The sequence below is a fragment of the Gossypium hirsutum genome, chromosome A11, assembly GCF_007990345.1.
Source record: "Gossypium hirsutum isolate 1008001.06 chromosome A11, Gossypium_hirsutum_v2.1, whole genome shotgun sequence".
Taxonomy (NCBI): domain Eukaryota; kingdom Viridiplantae; phylum Streptophyta; class Magnoliopsida; order Malvales; family Malvaceae; genus Gossypium; species Gossypium hirsutum.
In genome coordinates this window covers 29859853-29878946 of record NC_053434.1, presented here as the reverse complement: position 1 = coordinate 29878946, position 19094 = coordinate 29859853, and the positions used below count along the sequence as shown (strand labels likewise).

Below are 19094 nucleotides of genomic sequence, written 5' to 3'. Positions count from 1 at the left end.
TTTCTTCCATTATTCATAGCGGGTTATTTTAGTTTATTTATTAGGAACTCTATTCAATGTATGGCAAGATGTTAGAACAACTTCTCCCTAAAAACCTTGTCCAAGACTTGAATATGATAACATTGAATTTACTATTTTAATCAAGACTCATTTTTCCTTTCAACTATACCGTTTTGTTGTGGTGTGTAAGGGGCTGAAACTTGATGGACAATTCCAGTGGTCAAAATAACTTGGATTATAGTATTCTCCACCTCTATCTGATCCTAAGCACTTGATAAATGATTCACACTGAAGTTCAACTTCAGATTTATAGACTTTAAATTTATCAAGCGCTTCATCTTTTGAATACAATAAATATACATAACATTATCTAGAACAATCATCAATAAAAATAACAAAATATTTCTTTCCACCTAATGTAAGAGTATTTTACATGTCACATAAATCACTATGTATCAAATCAAGCAATTTTGTTTTCCTTTTAACCTTAGGGAAAAGGTTTCTTATAATTTTAGTCAACATACATGTATTGTATTTTTTTAATATTATTATTAAAAACAGGAATTAAATCTAACTTATACATGTCATTCAATTTTTCATGATTCAAATGACCTAATCTATAATGCCATAAATAAAAAGATTCAACCATATAAGCAGAAATAGCATTTTTATTCTTATTAATAATATTGAGTTTGAACATACTCTCATACATATACCCTTTCCCTACAAAAATTCCTTTCTTAGACAAAATAAACTTATCTTTCTCAAAAACAAGTTTGAAACCAAATTTATTCAATAGACTTCTAGACACATAAATTCTTCTTAACTTCTGGTACATAATATACATCATTTAAGGTTAAAACCTTTCCAGAAGTGAATTGTAGTTCAAGAGACCCATTGCTTTTGATTGCTGCGGTGGTGGAAGAATTTCTCATGTACAAGATATTGACATTTTCACATTGTGTGAACGTTGTGAACATGGTTTTATCTTTGCACACATGTTTGGTTGCTCCGGTATCAATCCACCATGTATTATCATCTTGTGCCATATTAATATCAGATATCATTACAACGAACTTTTCATTATCATCAGCCTTAGAAGATGATTTCTTTTTTAAAAATCGACATTCATCCTTGAAATGTCCCGGCTACCACAATGATAGCATGAGCCCTTTTGTTTCTTTTTGAACTTAGGTGCTCTATTGGTCTGTTTGAATTTTCTCTTGAATGGTTTAGTAGTCTATACTTCCTCCGTAACAGGCACTTTCGCATTTTCAGAATTTAGATTTTGATCTTGCTTTCGGTATTCTTCTTCTATACGAAGATGATTTGCCAAAGCCTCAAGAGATATTCCCTCTCTTATGTTTTAGACTTTTTTTAAAGTCTTTCCAAGATGGAAGAAGTTTGTCTATTATAGAGGATACAACAATCATTTCATCCATTTTCATATCATATTGCTTAAATTAATTCAACATCTTTTCAATATCACAGAATTGTTCCATAACAGAACGACCATCGACCATTTGATAATTATTGAAACGACTGACAACAAATTTATTACTTGTAACATCTTTGGCCATGCATCTTGTCTCCAATTTTCCCATAATTCTTTAGCGGTGACCTCATTTTGGTATGTGTCGAACAAACCATCAGATAAACCATTTAATATGTGCCCCATGGACATGTAATTAGCATTGTCCCATTTTTTCCTTTCTCAGGTTGTAGCAACAAATCCGTTTTCATTCTCTTCGAGTCTTAGAGTATCCAAAACATAAGCAATCTCAAAGTTGATAATAAGAAGTGCATCTTTTTCTACCATTGTCGAAAATTGCCACCATCAAACCGATCAAGTTTGACAAAGTTGGAAGTCAACTCCCTTAGTGCTCCACTTTCATGTGTTGTGGTAGTCATCATGAAATATAACCTTAAAATTGTTAGTCTCTAGAGAGGAAAATCTCGAACATATGAACAAAATTCGAACAAAAAAAGGAAATAGGACAAGGCTCCAAGGCGTGTATCAAGCCACTATTTTTAAGGTTATATTTGCCCCCACCTATCTTTGGTGTGCAAATGAGTTCCAAGCAAATTAACCTCGAGGATACAATGAAGCTAATGACTATTTGCATTTTGCACTGACAAGAATAGACCACTAAGCACTAAGCAATGTATAGCAAGAAACTCAATTTCTATAAAGAATTTCTGCAATAACTCTTTATAGAACAATCTAATAATATTAGAAAATGAGAAGGATAGAAAGAACTTTTAGAACTTGTTGGTGTGATTTCCAAATGAAATCTCATTCCTATTTATAGGAATTTTCATGTCTCTTCATAAAGATATCTTTCAATAGGTTCCTTTATTAATAAATAAATAATAATAATTATTCATTTAATTTTATAACTATTCAAATAATATTATTTGAATAGTTATAATTCTTTTTAAAAAATCAAATGATTTAACTTTTGACCAATGACCAAAAGATTTATCTTTTGATTAATTATACCCATTCATTTATAGTTATAGTTATTGAAATACTATAAATATTTGAAAATATTCCAACATTTTTAACATACCCCATGTCAAATCTAAACTAATATTTAACGATGAATTAACGGCTAAGCTGATAGGACCTAATTGATACAATACTTTAATACTTTGAGAACTCAATTACAATAATTTGAAGTTCAAGGACCAATACATAGTTAGGGGATTTTTTATGAAATTAGCCGTCAAAGATATGAGCATTAGGGATATTTAAGTCATTAAGGCTTCATCCAAGTTGCGATTAAAAAGATAAATTAATAAATTAATAAAAGGAAAAAGGTCAAACTTTAATCCACAAATAATAAGGCAAAAGCAGCCATCAATCCAACTGGTTACCCCCACTAAGCAACCACCTCCAAACCATGCCACATTTCTCTTCTCCATCTTTCTTGGCGTTATCGCTTTCCTTCACAGAAAAGTCGTCCCCTCCTTCCTTCACTGTTGCAGAACCACTCTATTAATCCCCGATCAACTTAAAACGCTTTGTTCTGTTCTCCAACTCCTTCAACTCAGTGACTCACCTATATAATAATAACTGCGTCCCTTCTTGAGGCTCTGTTCGTTGATGTTGTAGCGAGAAAAATGGATCGGGCAACAGTCGGACCGGCTATGGATATGCCGATCATGCACGACAGTGACCGTTACGATTTCGTTAGAGATATTGGGTCGGGTAATTTTGGAGTAGCCCGGCTTATGAGAGATAAGGTTACCAAGGAGCTTGTTGCTGTCAAGTATATCGAGAGGGGCGATAAGGTTAGTTTGTGTAAATTCATACACACAACCATGGCCCCTTTTTTTAGTTGTACTTGTTTTCGTCTATTTATAGAAATAAATTTGTACTTATTGAAGATAAACTGGTAAAAGTCTTCTGTTTATGTATTTTCAATTTTTTTTCTGATATTAAATTTGTTATTTTTGGAAATGTCCTATGTGATATTTTTTTGTTAATATATTATTCTTCCAAAAAGAAACCCCACCGGTTTTCTGCTCTCTCAAATCTCAACTTATTAAATTCCCTTCCCATATTCGGATTAATAATTTCTAAGGTTCTGATTAAAATTTGTGCTTCCTCGCCTTTGTACAGATAGATGAACATGTTCGAAGAGAGATTATTAATCATAGGTCATTGAGGCATCCCAATATTGTTAGATTTAAAGAGGTAAGGTTAATGGTTAAATACCTGCATTTTTTACAATTTCTCATTTTTTTGTAAAAATTAAGGTAATGTATATTTGTTACCTCAGGTTATCTTAACACCCACTCATCTTGCCATTGTAATGGAATATGCATCCGGGGGAGAGCTTTTCGAGCGAATTTGTGCTGCTGGTCGATTCAACGAGGATGAGGTTCCTTTCTTTTTCAGTTACTCTAAGAACCCTTTTGTTTATTTGATGTTTTTGTTCTATTACTATATTAATTTTTTTTTTTTGGGTGCAGGCTCGTTTCTTCTTCCAACAACTTATATCTGGTGTTAGTTATTGCCATGCAATGGTTGTTATAATTTTCCCTTTTATTAATTTCTCAACTTGTATTTGTGAATTATTCTTGCTATATGATTTCTTTGTCTTGATGAAGCAAGTATGCCATCGTGATCTGAAGTTGGAAAACACTTTGTTGGATGGGAGTCCTGCTCCTCGACTTAAGATATGCGATTTTGGGTACTCTAAGGTATATAAATTGCTGGAACCCTTGTTGATATCTCCCATCATTCAAGGAGTTAATGGTATAGAAGTTATATTCTGTGGAATGGTTGTCCTTACTATAAATTGAATTATCATTACTTTTTGCTTAAGAAATCTTGTGCTCATTTGCTGGTCTTGGAATAGTTCTTGTTTGTTTTGGTATATTTGGGTGAAATAACTTACGGCTTTATGGTATCCAATAATCTGAATTGTATCCAAGTTCATTATCATGTTTATTGTTTGATTGTCTCAGTCTTCAGTTCTTCATTCGCAACCGAAATCTACTGTTGGAACTCCTGCATACATTGCTCCTGAGGTACTCCTAAAGCCAGAGTCCCAATACGATGGCAAGGTATATTTACAGGAGAGTTCAAATTTTGTTTAAAATGTCAGTTTCCTGTTCACATGATGCAATTCCTGGTTTAAGACTTATGAGGTCAATATTTGTGTGTTTCGGTCAAGTGACATCAAATTGATGGTTTCCATCTCTTTGTTGATTTAAAACTTCAGTTTAACTTTCCATAGCTTTTGCGATAGCATTTGCAAAAGATGCCGGCTTTTAAATGATATGTTGGATGGATCTGGTTAACTTTTAATTATTTAATGTGAGGATTAGGTTTATATTACTTGTACCTTTTTGACTATTGGATATTGTTAGGGACAACATTAGTATTGGTGAACTTGGTTTCTTGTTTTTTTAATACGGTCAGCTGCAACTAGAGAGCGAAGCCTGTATAGTAGTTTATTCCTTGATGACTAGGAACAGGCCTTATAGTTGCAGCATATTTCTTGAACAATAGATAATTTATTGAGGCAAACAAAAGAATGTCAGAGAGAGCTTGTATCACCTGATACTCTCTTATGCATCTTTGTCCAAGTGAGTAGATTTTGTGAATATTGTTTTATGTTATTGTCTGGTGATATCAGACTGCTGATGTATGGTCATGCGGGGTTACGTTGTTCGTAATGCTGGTTGGGGCATATCCTTTTGAGGATCCTGACGAGCCGAAAGACATTCGGAGGACAATACAAGTATACCACTGTATCTTGTTATTGCATTAATCTCATTTTTACCCCAAATACATCAATCGGCTGATCTCTTTTATTGGGTCCATGCAGAGAATTATCAACGTACAGTATTCAATTCCTGATTTTGTCCAAATATCTCCTGAGTGTCGGCATCTGATTTCGAGGATTTTTGTTGCAGATCCTACAGCTGTGAGTAATTTCTACCTATATTCAGTTCCAAATTGTTCCTTGATTTTTCAAAGCTGAACTTTTTTATTTTGGGACATGAACACCCAAGAAAAGAAAGAGAGGGACTTATGATTAAAGAGGGAGGTGCCTTCCTTTGCCAACCACCATTACTCAAAATGCGATTAAGCCTTCTGATATTGGTTTATATTTTGTAACAGAGAATTACGATTCCAGAAATTAAAAATCATGCGTGGTTCTTGAGAAATCTCCCTGCTGACTTGATGGATGAGAACACAATGGGTAATCACTTTGAAGAGCCCGATCAACCTATGCAGAGTATTGATACGATCATGCAGATAATTGCTGAGGCCACTATTCCAGCTGCTGGAGCCCATGGCTTAAACCATTTAATGGTAGACAACCTTGATGATGAGGACATGGATGACTTTGATTCTGAATCTGAGCTTGATGTTTATAGCAGCGGTGAGATCATCTATGCAATGTAATATGAAGAAGAAAACTTCTCTCCAATGTTGCAGTTGATTCAGGCATGTCACAGCTGCAGAGGGTGGTAAGATGCTGGTAAAGTATCAGAGAGGAAGTGGTAGTGAAGTTGTACAATGGTGGTCCCATGGTCCATCGAGTCCATTCTGTTCATAGCATGAAGCTTTATACAAATCTATTAAAGAATTGGTATTAATACCACTCAAGGGAGGATCACCAGGAAAAATAGATTGTATATTGGATGATCATTACCCCAACTTCCACATCCCGTTTCCATTAAGCTGCTGTTGATTTGTTGTTTTAGTTTTGGCATTAGTCGTGTACGATATACTTGGTTCTGTTTCTTGTAGTGAATATATACATATGTTTACTTTGTGTATTGATTTGGCATGCTGCAGATCCATTCAGAGATCAAAACTTAATATTTATTGGTACTGTTATGTAACCATCACATCTTCAGAGTTTTATAAGAAACTACTAACTATGCCCATATTTAAATTCATTTAGAATGTTTTTTCAAATTCGATCATTGCTCACAAGTTAGAAGTTCTCTTGATTTGTACTAGGGGTATATGTTATAGCTTTACTTTGCTCAGTGATGAGATATTTGTGTTATATGACATGAAAGCGTGGATTCAATCCACATCTCTTTTCTCCCTAACTACAATTATTACAAAAAAAAGAAAACCCCAAGGATACTGCGAGATACATGAAAAGAGGAGATTATACAAATATCTGAAGCCAATTTAAATTGATATCTTGTTCATGAACTGTTACCTTTAAATTAGTGAGATAAGATTTGAGGAACTCCCACTGGTAGGCAGTCTCCTCATCACATATAACGTCCTTCAAATGTTGAAGCTTCGTGATTGTTGAAGGTAAGTTACAACTAGAGCACCCTCTCATAGAGAGCTTCGTTAGATTGTGCAGTTCACCGATCCGGGTAGGCAAGTTTTTGATGCTTAGACAGTCAGAAATGTCAAGAATAGTGAGCTGGGACAAGCTCCCAATGGTCTCAGGCAACGCCATGAGGTCAGTACAGGATGTTAGTCTCAAAACTTCCAAGTTTACAAGCTTTCCAATGCCTTCAGGCAGTGCACGGAGCTTGTGGCAATTGGTGATACTAAGCTTCATCAGTTGAACAATATCACACAACCCTTCACCCAGTTCCATCAGATCATCACAATAGTCTATGTCGATTTCCAAAAGATTTGGAAAATTATCTGACATTTTGTTTGTGCCCTTTTCAAAAGCCTGACTGATATTACACATGACCAAGGATATTTTTCGCAGATTCTTTAGCTGAAACGAGCTCGTACTGAAGGATGGAACCGAAACCTTCTCTAATCTAATTCTCTTTAGATTGGATAAAGAATACACAAGCTGAAAGTTACTTACTTCTGCTGGGTAAATACTATTGTTCATGGCAATCAAAACCTTCAATTTATCCATTTTCTCCATGAAGACCGGTAAGACATAGTTCTTTGCCCGAAAATTGAGAACTAAAACCTCAACTTCTGGTGCTTGAATGTAACCCCAATTGTATGAGAATGTTTCATCTGTGAAAACCAATTGCATGAGAAGTTGGTGGAAGGACATAAATTTCTTGGTTGTGTATGTCTATGAAAGTTGGGGAGGTAGAGATAAACAACCTGTGGAGATAGAGAAGAGGTGAGCACCAAGTGGTTGCTGCTTCTCTTCCAACCACCAATTCGGGAAATTGTTTCTGCTTAATTCTACAATTATCCGTCTTCTTTGTTCTATGGGATTGAAGCTGCTCTGATAGATAGCGAGCTCTCTTAGAAGATCATGCTGCATGACAAAGTGATCGTTGTAGAAGCTATCAGCTTCACTTGCATCATCTTTCCTGTTGAATAAGCACCAATAGTTCAGTAGAGATTCAAACGCTGTAACATAAACAATGGTTTATGGCCTATCTGATAAAAGTAGGAACCAACTAGCATACCTCATGACTACAAGATTAACCAGATTTCTGATGGAGAGTTCATGGAGTTTGATAAAGGCATCACAATCTTCATCAAGTTGGTATTGCTCCACCCACATATCAATAAGCGCAGTGGCTGGAGTCTGGTGATCTTCAGGGAATGAACCCAAATCTAGGTAGCAGTCCTTTATTCCTGCCTCATCATCCAGGGTATCCAAAGTGCTTTGAAGATAAGCAAGCAGATCAGTATTAGAGTGCAAGATGGATAATCCTTTAGAATGTTGTTTTGCTTGTTTTAGCCACATTGCGACAGGCTGCCCACAAAGCGATCTACCAACCACTTCAAGGGCCAGGGGAAGTCCTTTACAGCTTTTCATTACCTAAAATTCATCACACAACATGTCAATTTTTAAGGTTCATAGAATTATCACCATTTATATCACAATGGCAAAGAGCAAGAAAGTATTTAATGTTTCATAGTTCGTACAACATATGAAAGTAAAAATAAGTTTTCAGACATGAAAAAACACCTTATTCACGATATCTTCAGGAATGCAAGGATTTCCATTTTGCAGGAATGCATTGTGACGGAAAAGCGTCATAGCATTATCATCATTTAATGGTTTCAAACAATACGTACAATCATTAAATCTTGGGAAGGCAAATCTTGATGTTACCAAGATTTTGTAATCTGGCAATTCAAACTTGAGCTTGTGAACAAGGAATTCATACCCAGGCCAAACATCATCAAGGATGAGTAAAATGGGAACGCTTGCCAGTTGCCTAAATTTTTGTTCCAAGTAGTTCAGACCATCCTCCTCATTTTGAAATTCCGGCACTGCATAATCCTTAGCCTGCAGTAGTTTCTGAAAAATGAGCTCCATGTTGGGTGTCTTTGAAACTGAGACATAGAAGATGTTGTCTTCATATTTTCCTGTTCAAAACACTGCATTACAAAATCTTCCAAATACTCTCGAAGATAATCTGTAGCATTATCATAAGAAATAAGCAAAAATCGAAAAAAAAAATTTCTCATCATAATGACTTTGACAAATGCTCGAGCAGTAAACTACACGTCCTATTAAGTCTTACTTAGCAAGGTAATCAATTCAAACACACGTAGACAAAACAAGGTTGACTCGTTCCAAATGAATTTTCATCACATATATCTTCTTCTACTTCCCATAGATCATCCAAATTAAGCAATTTCAGAATTAAAGACTTAGTTTAGTTGGTTCATGCCTTCACCTAAGAATTGGAATTCAACAATCAAACAAGTCAAGAAGCAGAAGCTAAAGTCAAGCGTAGAAATCTAAGCTCTGGAATGAAAGATACCTTTGACCTCTTCATCTTGACATAGCTGTTTAACCAATGTCGTCTTTCCCGATCCTCCAGGAGCAGACACAATAATGACTGAAACCCCATCTTTCAAAAGCTTCACCTTTAGCTCTTTCAAGGGCTCATCGAATCCAAGAACTCTCCCTCGAGGCTCAGGAACTCTGCATGGACCCATAACAGCTGCCTGATTACACATCCCATTCCCGTTGCTACTCCCCTCTTTCAAACTTAATTTTCTAATTCCCACACTAATCTCTTTAGTTTCAAACAGCACCTCTTTGATGTCCCTCGCTTGATGTGTTTGCATAACAATCTGACAGAATCTCTCAAGCGATTTCTTCAATCCAAGAAGTTTGTGCGAGTAATAAGGCTTTTTGATGATGTCCCACCTGCGAATTTTACAGCACTTCGTGACAAGTTTCTTCCCTCTCTTGACGATCTCGACGAGCTGCTCTGTTTCGTACTCTTTATCAAACGCTTTGTTGAATGATTGTATTTCTTTGATTACAGGTTCAATAGGTGATAGCATGGACGCCAGTTCCTCCAAGTTATCACGAAACATGGCAGCTGTTTTACTCGCTTCTACAATGACTCTAAGCAGCTCCCCGAAACCTGCCCCTAAAGCAGCCCCTCCAATTAAACCTGCAGCCATAGCAAACTTGATGGAAACCTAGGACCTAAAATTCAAGAAAATATAAATGTTTTAAATCTGAATACAACAATTAACCCAAATAAGTAAATGCTACTTCCCTCTTGTGAGCAAGCTCCTCGAAGTTTCCTCCAGGTCTAGGAAGCCGAAGGCCGCGTAGGCTTGGGAAAGAAGCAGTGAATTGTACTTGTTGAGGTTTAATGAGGGACGGTAATTAAGATTTTCTCTTTTGTCAAAGGTTCATCAACAGTTTGACTTTTGTTGACTTTGATGCCCAACCTACCAGCTACTTTAGTTTCTGAACATTTACCATTTGAATATTAGATTCAAGGATAAAAATTTCAAAAAAAAAAAAAAGGGAAAGTGTAGATTAATCAGGTTATAAATATCGAATTTATACAACCATTTTGTTATAATATATAAATTTTAATTTGGTATAACGATGTAAATATTAAAATGGTGTTGATTCTCAATTAAGTTTAAAAAAAAATTTATACAATTTATCATTAAACTTTCATAAATTTTCATTTTGAGTAAAAAAAATAATATGGGCACTACTATTACATATTTTTATTATTTTAGTTACTATGATTACATACTTTTTTATCGTTTTAATCACCCGCAATTAACTTGCCATTACATATATTTAATTTTAATTTTTTTAGTAAGAAGGAAAAACTTAGAGTTTTACACAAAAATTACTTGAGATTTTATAAGAAAATTTTAAATTTTTAAAAGAACAACATTTTTATCTTTTTAAGTTTTTTCCTTTTTTTTAGAATTAATTTTAATTTTTTCAATAAATGAAAAACTAACAAGGTTTTAGATGGAATTACTTTAGTTTTTATAGAAAAGTTGAGTTTTTACATAGAATTGAATTACTAGCGAAAATTTTGAGTTTTTCTCAACAATGAAATAACTTAATTCTCTGTATTAATTCTCTGTAAAAACTTAAGTTGAGTAACTAAAATAAGTGTATGTAATGACAAATTAATGGCGGTGACTAAAATAATAAAAGTATGTAATGATAGTGTACAGATTGCAAATTTTTTATTTTCGATGTCCAAAATAAAAATTTATGAAATTTAGGTCATCAACATAAACCATAAAATGGATATGGAGAATAAAAAAATAAAAAATAGATAACTCTTTTTTGCAAAAAAAAAAAAGTTATTTATTTGTTAAAGTACTTAGAATGTCCCTCTATGTTAAGGACTAAATCAATTTAGTCCCTATACTATTAAAAAAGAATTAAACAAGTCCAAATTGTAACAAAGATAACATTTATTGTATAAAAAGTGTCTTGAATTTTTTTCCCATTGCAATTCAATTACAAACAAAATATTTCATTTACAAAGCCATAAAAACGTTAAAAATATTAATTCTGTTAAATAGCAAATGATATTTTTTAAACAGTAAATGCTAAGTCTATTTCAATTTAGTATTGTTTGATTCTTTTTAGTAATACATGGACTAAATTAACCTATTTAATAGTAAATGGATTAATTAGATGCAAATTTCAAATACATTTGAAGCACTTGCATAAAATCCATCTTAAAGATTTAAAATTTTAAATGAAATAATAATGATGCTTTTTTATTATCTATGGAGTACTTTTATTTATTTATTTCTGTTTTAATTATAAAATAATAAAAATTTAATTAATTTATGATATGTATAGAAATTTGGATTCGAAAAAGATAAAATCTAAATTCAAGAAAGAAAAAAAATAAAGTATCATATACTCCGCTAGTTATTTAAATCATGAGTAAAATCTTAAAATTACGTTCCATTGAGCAATTAGGTGAGGTGATTGAATTGTCTTTTATCTTCGTATTAAATGGTCAAATGATATTTTAAGCAAATCACATATTCCGTTGTGTAATAATTATGAGCAAAGCTAGTAATTGTTTAAGGTTGTGATGTGTTGATAGGGGATTGGTACAAAATTTATTTTATAGAGCTCAATTTTGTTTAAACAAAAAAATAATTGTGTGCTTAATCAGACTTGAGAATCGATGTGTTTGTTGTTAAGGAAAGAATTATGAAATTACTAATTTAATTACATCTTTTTACTTAATTTGATTGAAAATGGCGAAAGAGGATTGAAGTTACACAAAGGATGATGAATGCATGAAATACTTAAGTGCTCATATTCAACATGATTTTGATTATAAATTTTAATAACTTTTAGACATGATTTCTACTAATTTTAATAAATATTATCTTATCTTGTACAGGTGTAATTTATGTGGTGAAAATGTTACAACTTAAGCCAATTTCATGAGAAATATTTGATTTGGAATGAAATACAATCTTAGGTGGCGCACTTGATAAATTTTGGGTATTAAAAGAAAAGACTTTTCGATGAAGTTAATTAGTACTTATTTTATCCTTAATTGATATTTAATTATTAACTGATTTTGTTGATTTACGATTAATAATATATTTTAGGATTTTTATCATCTTAAATATTATATTTTCTATTCTCTCTCTAGAAATAAATCTCTTCTCTTCTGAGAATTAATTTTCAGCACCAACTGGAATCTTTTTCTCTTCTTTTTTACTTTTGCCATTCTCTTTAATTATCACTACTATTAACTTTAAATGATCTGTCTTCACAAACTTGTTATTTAGAGTCTAATCTTTTCAATAATATCATTTGTATATGTCATCCACAATTTTTACATGTAAAGTAAAATGTAAAAAAATATTGACTAGTTAATTTTTTAATATTTAACTAATATTTAGTTGCATGACATGGTCAAATCATAATGTGATAAGATAATTTATATTAGTAGATAATTTAATAATTTGTAATCTAATTAAAATTGAGCAAATCAACTAAAAGAATATTATGCAGTCTATCAAGTTTAATTGCAAAAATATCTTATTTTAGGTATTGGAACAAATAACTCCGGAAGATAAAAACATAAAAAATAATAAAAATTAAAAAAACAAATTGATTAAATTTCAAAAAGACTCTAATTTGTCACAATAAAATAATGAAAGATCAATTTCCTCCGGGTCTGGGAAGCCGAAGGAATCTACTTTGACACTAAGCTTAGAAAAGAAGCAGTGAATATTATAATTATAAAGGTTAATGGTAATTAAGATTTCCGTCCATTCTTACAGCTCTTCAACAGGATGATTTCTGAGGACTTTGAAAGTGAGTCCGTATGGCGTATCCAATGCAAGGTAAGAAAAACGTGCCCAAAAAAAAATATTGAAGGAAAGAAAAGAATATTAATTTGCTTCTAGAAAAAGAAAGGTTACTGAAAAAGGGAAAATAATTTGGAAGGTGAGCTTTTACACTCCGTGGGGTTCACGATAAATGTTACACAGTTTTACCTAACTAAATTGGCTTGAATTTGTTTCGACCTGTTTTAATTTATTAAAAAAAAAACCTTGTGCCCCTTTTTAATTTTATTAAAATAATTATTTTAGTTATTTTTTATTTTTTAAATTTTTAAATTTATACTATTTATTAAATCACTCAAAAATAATTTTATTGACATTTCATATATGTAAATTATCATATGAATGTCACAATCAATAATTGATTAATTTTTAAATTTAAAATTTTCAAAAATTTTATTTAAAAAATAAAAATTATTAAAGTTATTTAAAAATAAAAATATATTCTTTAATATTTAAAAAATTAATTAATCTATAACATGAAAAACATATGGGTTACCATGTGAGTGCCACGTTATCAAAGTTAACAAATATTAATTCTTCCATTCATTTTTGAGTGATTTAACAAAGGATGCAAGCTTAAAGGATAAAAGAGACAAAAATTTAAGTATAGAGATAAATTACTCTTTTATAAAATTTAAGAGCCAAATATATCATTATGCCAAAATTATATAAAAATATATATTTATTAAAAGTTACGGAAGAATTAAATAATATTTTCTTTGATATGGATTTAAATTTCATTATACCTCTATTTTATTTTATATAAAAAGATAAAAATATATTTATAATAATATAATTTTGTAAACAAAATATTTTTTAAATTGATAGCAGTTTGATTCATTACACTAACTTAATCAAGTTTTAAGTATATTAGAAATCTTATAAGATGCGAATGCATGTGAAAACCACAAATTTAAAATACTAATATGCATTTAAAAATAATAAACAATAAATAATAAAATGGGTGATTTAAAACTAAATAATCATAATTAATATATGAAATATATACTATATTAAAATACAAAAAATCGGGACTCAAACCCTCTCGTCCACGTAATTATTGGAAGCCCTCATCAGAGGATGAAGTCACAAGGGATACACTATGAAAATTGGCGGACTGATTATTGTAGAGATGTGGGATCTACAGGGTACTGCAAGCAAAACTTTGAGGACAAAGGGTGATAGAAGAGCCGGTGAAAGTGGGGGATCTTCCATGCTTCCAACATTACTTTTGTGATCAATTGCTTCCCCAATTATATATATTCATTTAATTCATTCATGATCAAATAATATAAAATTTTTGTTTTGTTATTGTTAAAATTGTGTAACCCAAATTTTTGTTAAAATAAAATATAAGTGGTAAGATAGGAGATCTACAAGGGCGAAGGCTGCAGCCCATCATAGATCCCCAATAAGTAAAATATTGGATTGGGATCGTAATCGGGGATACGGGGTCAGGAGGCTCCTGCGGTACAGTACAGGCTACTCAAGTAAAATTCGTATACTTCCTCTATTTGATGTTTATTAGAATAATGTGTTTTAACATTATTGCATTACTTCAATTTGACTTTGATTAGAATAAAGTTTTTAAACCTATAAATAGACTTAATCGTTTCTCTTCTTGTATTCATTTGAATTCGACATAGTAAGTTTTATTCTCAAAAAAATTTTACATAAAATTTTATATGTTCTACTTCTTTATACAATACATTAACATTATCAACATTTTATTTTTCACTGAGGCCAAAACTTAACTGAGAATTTACTAATCGAATCTAATATATGGACACAAACTAGAAATTTAAACTTTGTTGGGAAACTTATCAATTGCCACATTGATAGGTAAATTATAATTAATTATTAATATTTCATCTAGAACGTGCAACTTAAATTAAGAAAACTATTAAATGATTGGGGAAAAGATTCTTATTTCTTTTAAATTTTGTGAAAGAGGCATATTTGTATGAGCAAAATTATTGTTCTACGTGATTTTATAATTATATTTAATAATCAATTAATTATATGTTAAATTTTGAATTTCATGCAATAGTTAGATATTCAAATGAAGAAATATTGGATGCTGAGTCAATTGATTAAAATTTTCACTGAAATCTAAAATATTTTTAATAAAAAAGTTTCCAAATAGTAGTTCCAAAAATTACAGCTCTTAAATAAAATTTCTTCCAGATTAAAATACAAATCATATTATATTTTTCACATCATAATATTAGATTAGATTGGTATACAAATATTAATAAGTAAATTATTAAAATAGTCACTTTTGTTTACTTTAGAATATGTTTTAGTTACTGAGTCATTAATTGTCATTAATGATATAACGGTAAGCTGATGTGGCAAGTTAAATCATCATTTCAAACAAAAATTTTAAGTTAAATTATACAATTGGTCCCCATATTTTTTCGATTTGAGCAATTTAATTTTTTACTTTTATGTTCTTTTTAACTTTTTTTTTCTTTTTCTTTTTTTCATTCACTTCTGCTTCTCTCTCTGTTTTCCTCCCTTTTTCCATCTTATTTTCCATTTGTTAAAACTTTTTTTATGTATATGAAAAAAGAAAAACTAAAACCAAAATAAAACTTGCTTCACATATTCTCACCCCACAATTACAAACCCTCATCGTCCATCATCGCTTTAACGAACCAATTTGGATCTCTCGATGACCTAGTCCACAAGCTCGCCTCACTTGAAGACCTCGCTAATCGTGACTTATGGTAGTCCACCCTCAACAAAGTTTTCAGAGCTCGTTCCCTTAACCTCCTAACCAACCCTAGCTATAACCTTATCTATCGTACCTACAACATTCTTGCCATTTAGAAACTATGTTGTTACAAGTAGTATTCTTCAAACGAGTTCAACATTCTCAATTACTAAAATGGTCACCATACGAAACCTACCCTAAACTTTACCCAAATTAGTTTGGTTTCATACTCCCTTTCGCTCTTCAATTCATTCATACTTGGCTTTTAATCAAGTTTACTTGGGGATATCCAAGAAAGTTTAGATTAATTTTATTGTTTGTTTAATTTATTCATCAAAAATAAAAAAAATGAAATGTGTAACACCCTCTAACCCTTATCCGTCGCCAGAACAGGGTTATAGAGCATTATCAGACTTTTTAGAACAAACACAAACATTACACAATTCAATTAGCATACACTTCATAAATTAATCATATAGTCCCTTTTATGGGTCCTCGAGGCCCAAAATATGTGTTTGAAATAAATCGAGATTCAATTGGAAACTCAGAGAATTTTTCGCGAAATTTCAAAATTTTTCCTAGGTGCAGGGCACACACGCCCGTGTGGTTAAGGGACATGCCCGTGTGACCCTATGACATGCCCGTGCTTCATATCGTGTCCTACCTCGTGTAACTCCCTGACTTACCTTACACAGCCAAGTCACACGCCCGTGTGCTAGGCCATGTGCCTCACATGGTTGAGACATACGCCCGTGTCTCGGCCCATGTGGTAATACGTAAGCATTTTGTTTTAAATTTTTAAGATACAGGGGACAAACAGCCTAACTGTACGCCCATGTGTAAGCTATGTGTCTCACACAATCTGGTCATACGGCTGTGTGCCAGGCCGTGTGGACTCAAAATAAGCCTTAAACATCAAGTTTACCAACCCTACAAACTTAAACAACAAGCAACTCAATAACCAAATGTTCAACCAATCCAAAACATATTCAAATACATCTAAAATTTATCAAAATCATTAATATAATGACTTAACCAATGTTCTTTCATAGGTACTTCACATATATTATTCAAATCAATCTAATTGAACACCATTCAAACCAACTCTAATTTCATACTAATTTTCTACTAAAACTTATCATTTTATAACCTTAACATATCATATATAACCAACCATTATCATATTTGTAACACCCTTAACTCGTATCCGACGTCGAAACAGGGTTTCGGAGCATTACTAGAATTTGCAGATCACCATATCAAATTGTCATAAAATTTTAGTAAATTACAAATTAAGGGAATTGATGCATTGTCAATCACACCTTATCAGCAAAAGTAGGTAGTGAAAATGCTAGGTTATAAATACTACATCACATATAAGAAGGGTACTCAGAATAAGGTGACTGGTGCATTGTCAAGGAGGTCACATAAACCAGAAGGGTAGTTGTTGCAATGCACATGTAGTATTTCTTGATCAGATGTATGTATTAGGGTGATAAAGTCTTGCTTGTTGATCCAAAATTGTAGCAATTGTGTTATGAACTTCAACAACAACCTCAAATGCATTCCAAATATACTTGGGATGGTCAAGTACTCAGGAAGAAAGTAAAAGCAATTGTGGGCAACAATTCCAGTATCAAAAATGAATTGTTTGAATATTTTCATAGTGGCTTATTGGGAGGACTCTCGGGTGCACATGTTGTAAGGCACATAATGTTAGGACAACTGTATTGGAAGTGACTTTCTAAATGTGTGAGGCAATGGGTTTGAGAATGCCCCGCTTTTTAGAAGTGCAAAGCTGATATTTCAGCCACCGCATGACTCCGACAACCACTCCTAATTCCTACTCGAGCTTGGGCAGCCATCAGTATGAACTTTGTGGAAGGCTTAGCCAACTCAAAAGGGAAAAATACCATATTGGTAGTAGTGGACAAACAGACCAAATCTGGTCACTTCTTGGCCCTTTTTCATCCCTTCACCACACTAATTGTAGCTTAAGAATATTTGGTGTAGGTTTACAAGTTACATGGTATTCCATAATCAATTGTTTCTGGTCGAGACAATTTTTGTGAGCAACTTCTAGCAGGAACTATTCAAGCAGCTTGGTACTCAATTGCACTAATCCACAGCTTACCATCCCCAAATAGATGGCCAAACTAAAGTCTTAAACAAATATTTAGAGGGGTATTTGAGGTGTGTGGCTGGTGAGTGTCCAGGAGAATAGTTGCTATGGTTACCTTTGGTAGAATGGTGGTATAACACCACCTATCATTTAGCAATACAAACAACTCCCTATGAGGCACTCTATGGTCAAAGTCTTCCACTCCATTTACCTTATTTAGCTGGCTTATCTCTTGTGGCTTAAGTTGATCGCAGTCTTCAGAATCGGGAAGCAATTAGGAAGTTTATCCAATTTCATCTAAAAAGAGCCTAAAAAAGAATGAAACAACTAGCTAACAGGAAAAGATCTGATCATGAATTTGATGTTGGTGACTTGGTGTATCTGAGACTACAACAATATAGACAACACCACTATAAGGAAGATAAGGAACCAAAAACTTTCTCCCAAGTACTTTGGACCTTTCATAGTGGAGGCTAAGATTGGCCCAGCTGCATACGGGCTAGCTTTGCCAGTAGGATCTTGCATTCATCCCACTTTTCACGTGTCCCAACTTAAGAAACACATTGGTTAGCCCTTTAATTCACCTCTGTTGCCTTTAGTGGGTACTGATGGAGCTTTCAACAAGAAACCATTAAGAATCCTTGATAGAAGAATGGTGAGAAAAGGTGATCATGCTGCTATTGAAGTTTTAGTTCAGTGGGCCAACACATTTCTTGATGATTCAACCCGGGAGAATTTATAGGAACCTCATCAGCAATATCAAACTTTTGATCCTTGAGGACAACAATCTAGTTCGAAAAGGAAGCAATTGTTATGGAACAAATGAGAAAATCAAACAACAGTCACATCGTTTGAATATCTATTTATTTTAGTTAATTTTAGTGTAAATTACACTAACAGTCACTCAACTTTGGGGTAGCTGACAAAATAGTCACTCATGTTTCAATTCAGTCACTTAACTTTCGAAAAATAACAAATCAATCACTAATGTTATTGAAAAGTGACAAATCAGTCACTAATTAACATTTTTGTTAGATGCTTAACGGGATAGATAACTTGCCTAGTTAACTTGTTGATACGGCCAGTTAACTTGCCACGTTAGACGAGTAGTCAAAGGGTCAAAAAGAAAAGAAAAATGATTGGTTTTAATTTTTTCGTTCTTTGGGTCTTTGTTTTTTTCTTCTCATTTTTCG

The 19094-nt window shown here is 32.5% G+C and overlaps 2 protein-coding genes across 2 annotated transcripts; one reads left to right on the top strand and one right to left on the bottom strand.

The window, feature by feature from the left end:
- The first annotated feature begins 2831 nt into the window (after positions 1-2831).
- Positions 2832-6306, top strand: LOC107897146 (serine/threonine-protein kinase SRK2I). Its single transcript, XM_016822505.2, has 9 exons — positions 2832-3297; positions 3629-3703; positions 3789-3890; positions 3982-4035; positions 4120-4212; positions 4480-4578; positions 5154-5258; positions 5346-5444; positions 5642-6306. The coding sequence occupies exons 1-9, from the start codon at positions 3127-3129 to the stop codon at positions 5927-5929; spliced, it is 1086 nt and encodes a 361-aa protein (XP_016677994.1). The 5' UTR covers positions 2832-3126; the 3' UTR covers positions 5930-6306.
- A 238-nt stretch (positions 6307-6544) lies between these two features.
- LOC107897136 (probable disease resistance protein At5g66900) lies at positions 6545-10188 on the bottom strand. The gene is made up of 5 exons (XM_016822486.2): positions 9208-10188; positions 8403-8806; positions 7894-8252; positions 7580-7794; positions 6545-7486 (listed from the first exon to the last, which is right to left on the bottom strand). The coding sequence occupies exons 1-5, from the start codon at positions 9860-9862 to the stop codon at positions 6651-6653; spliced, it is 2469 nt and encodes an 822-aa protein (XP_016677975.2). The 5' UTR covers positions 9863-10188; the 3' UTR covers positions 6545-6650.
- Between the last annotated feature and the right edge of the window lie 8906 nt (positions 10189-19094).

Excerpts from the sequence above, each read along its gene's own strand:
- LOC107897146 (XM_016822505.2), top strand. The coding sequence starts at position 3,127 with ATGGATCGGGCAACAGTCGGACCGGCTATGGATATGCCGATCATGCAC. Across the intron at positions 3,704-3,788 it reads ATATTGTTAGATTTAAAGAG|GTTATCTTAACACCCACTCA; the intron begins GTAAGGTTAATG and ends TTGTTACCTCAG. Across the intron at positions 3,891-3,981 it reads GTCGATTCAACGAGGATGAG|GCTCGTTTCTTCTTCCAACA; the intron begins GTTCCTTTCTTT and ends TTTTGGGTGCAG.
- LOC107897136 (XM_016822486.2), bottom strand. The coding sequence starts at position 9,862 with ATGGCTGCAGGTTTAATTGGAGGGGCTGCTTTAGGGGCAGGTTTCGGG. Across the intron at positions 8,807-9,207 it reads TCAAGATGAAGAGGTCAAAG|GAAAATATGAAGACAACATC; the intron begins GTATCTTTCATT and ends TGTTTTGAACAG. Across the intron at positions 8,253-8,402 it reads CTGAAGATATCGTGAATAAG|GTAATGAAAAGCTGTAAAGG; the intron begins GTGTTTTTTCAT and ends GATGAATTTTAG.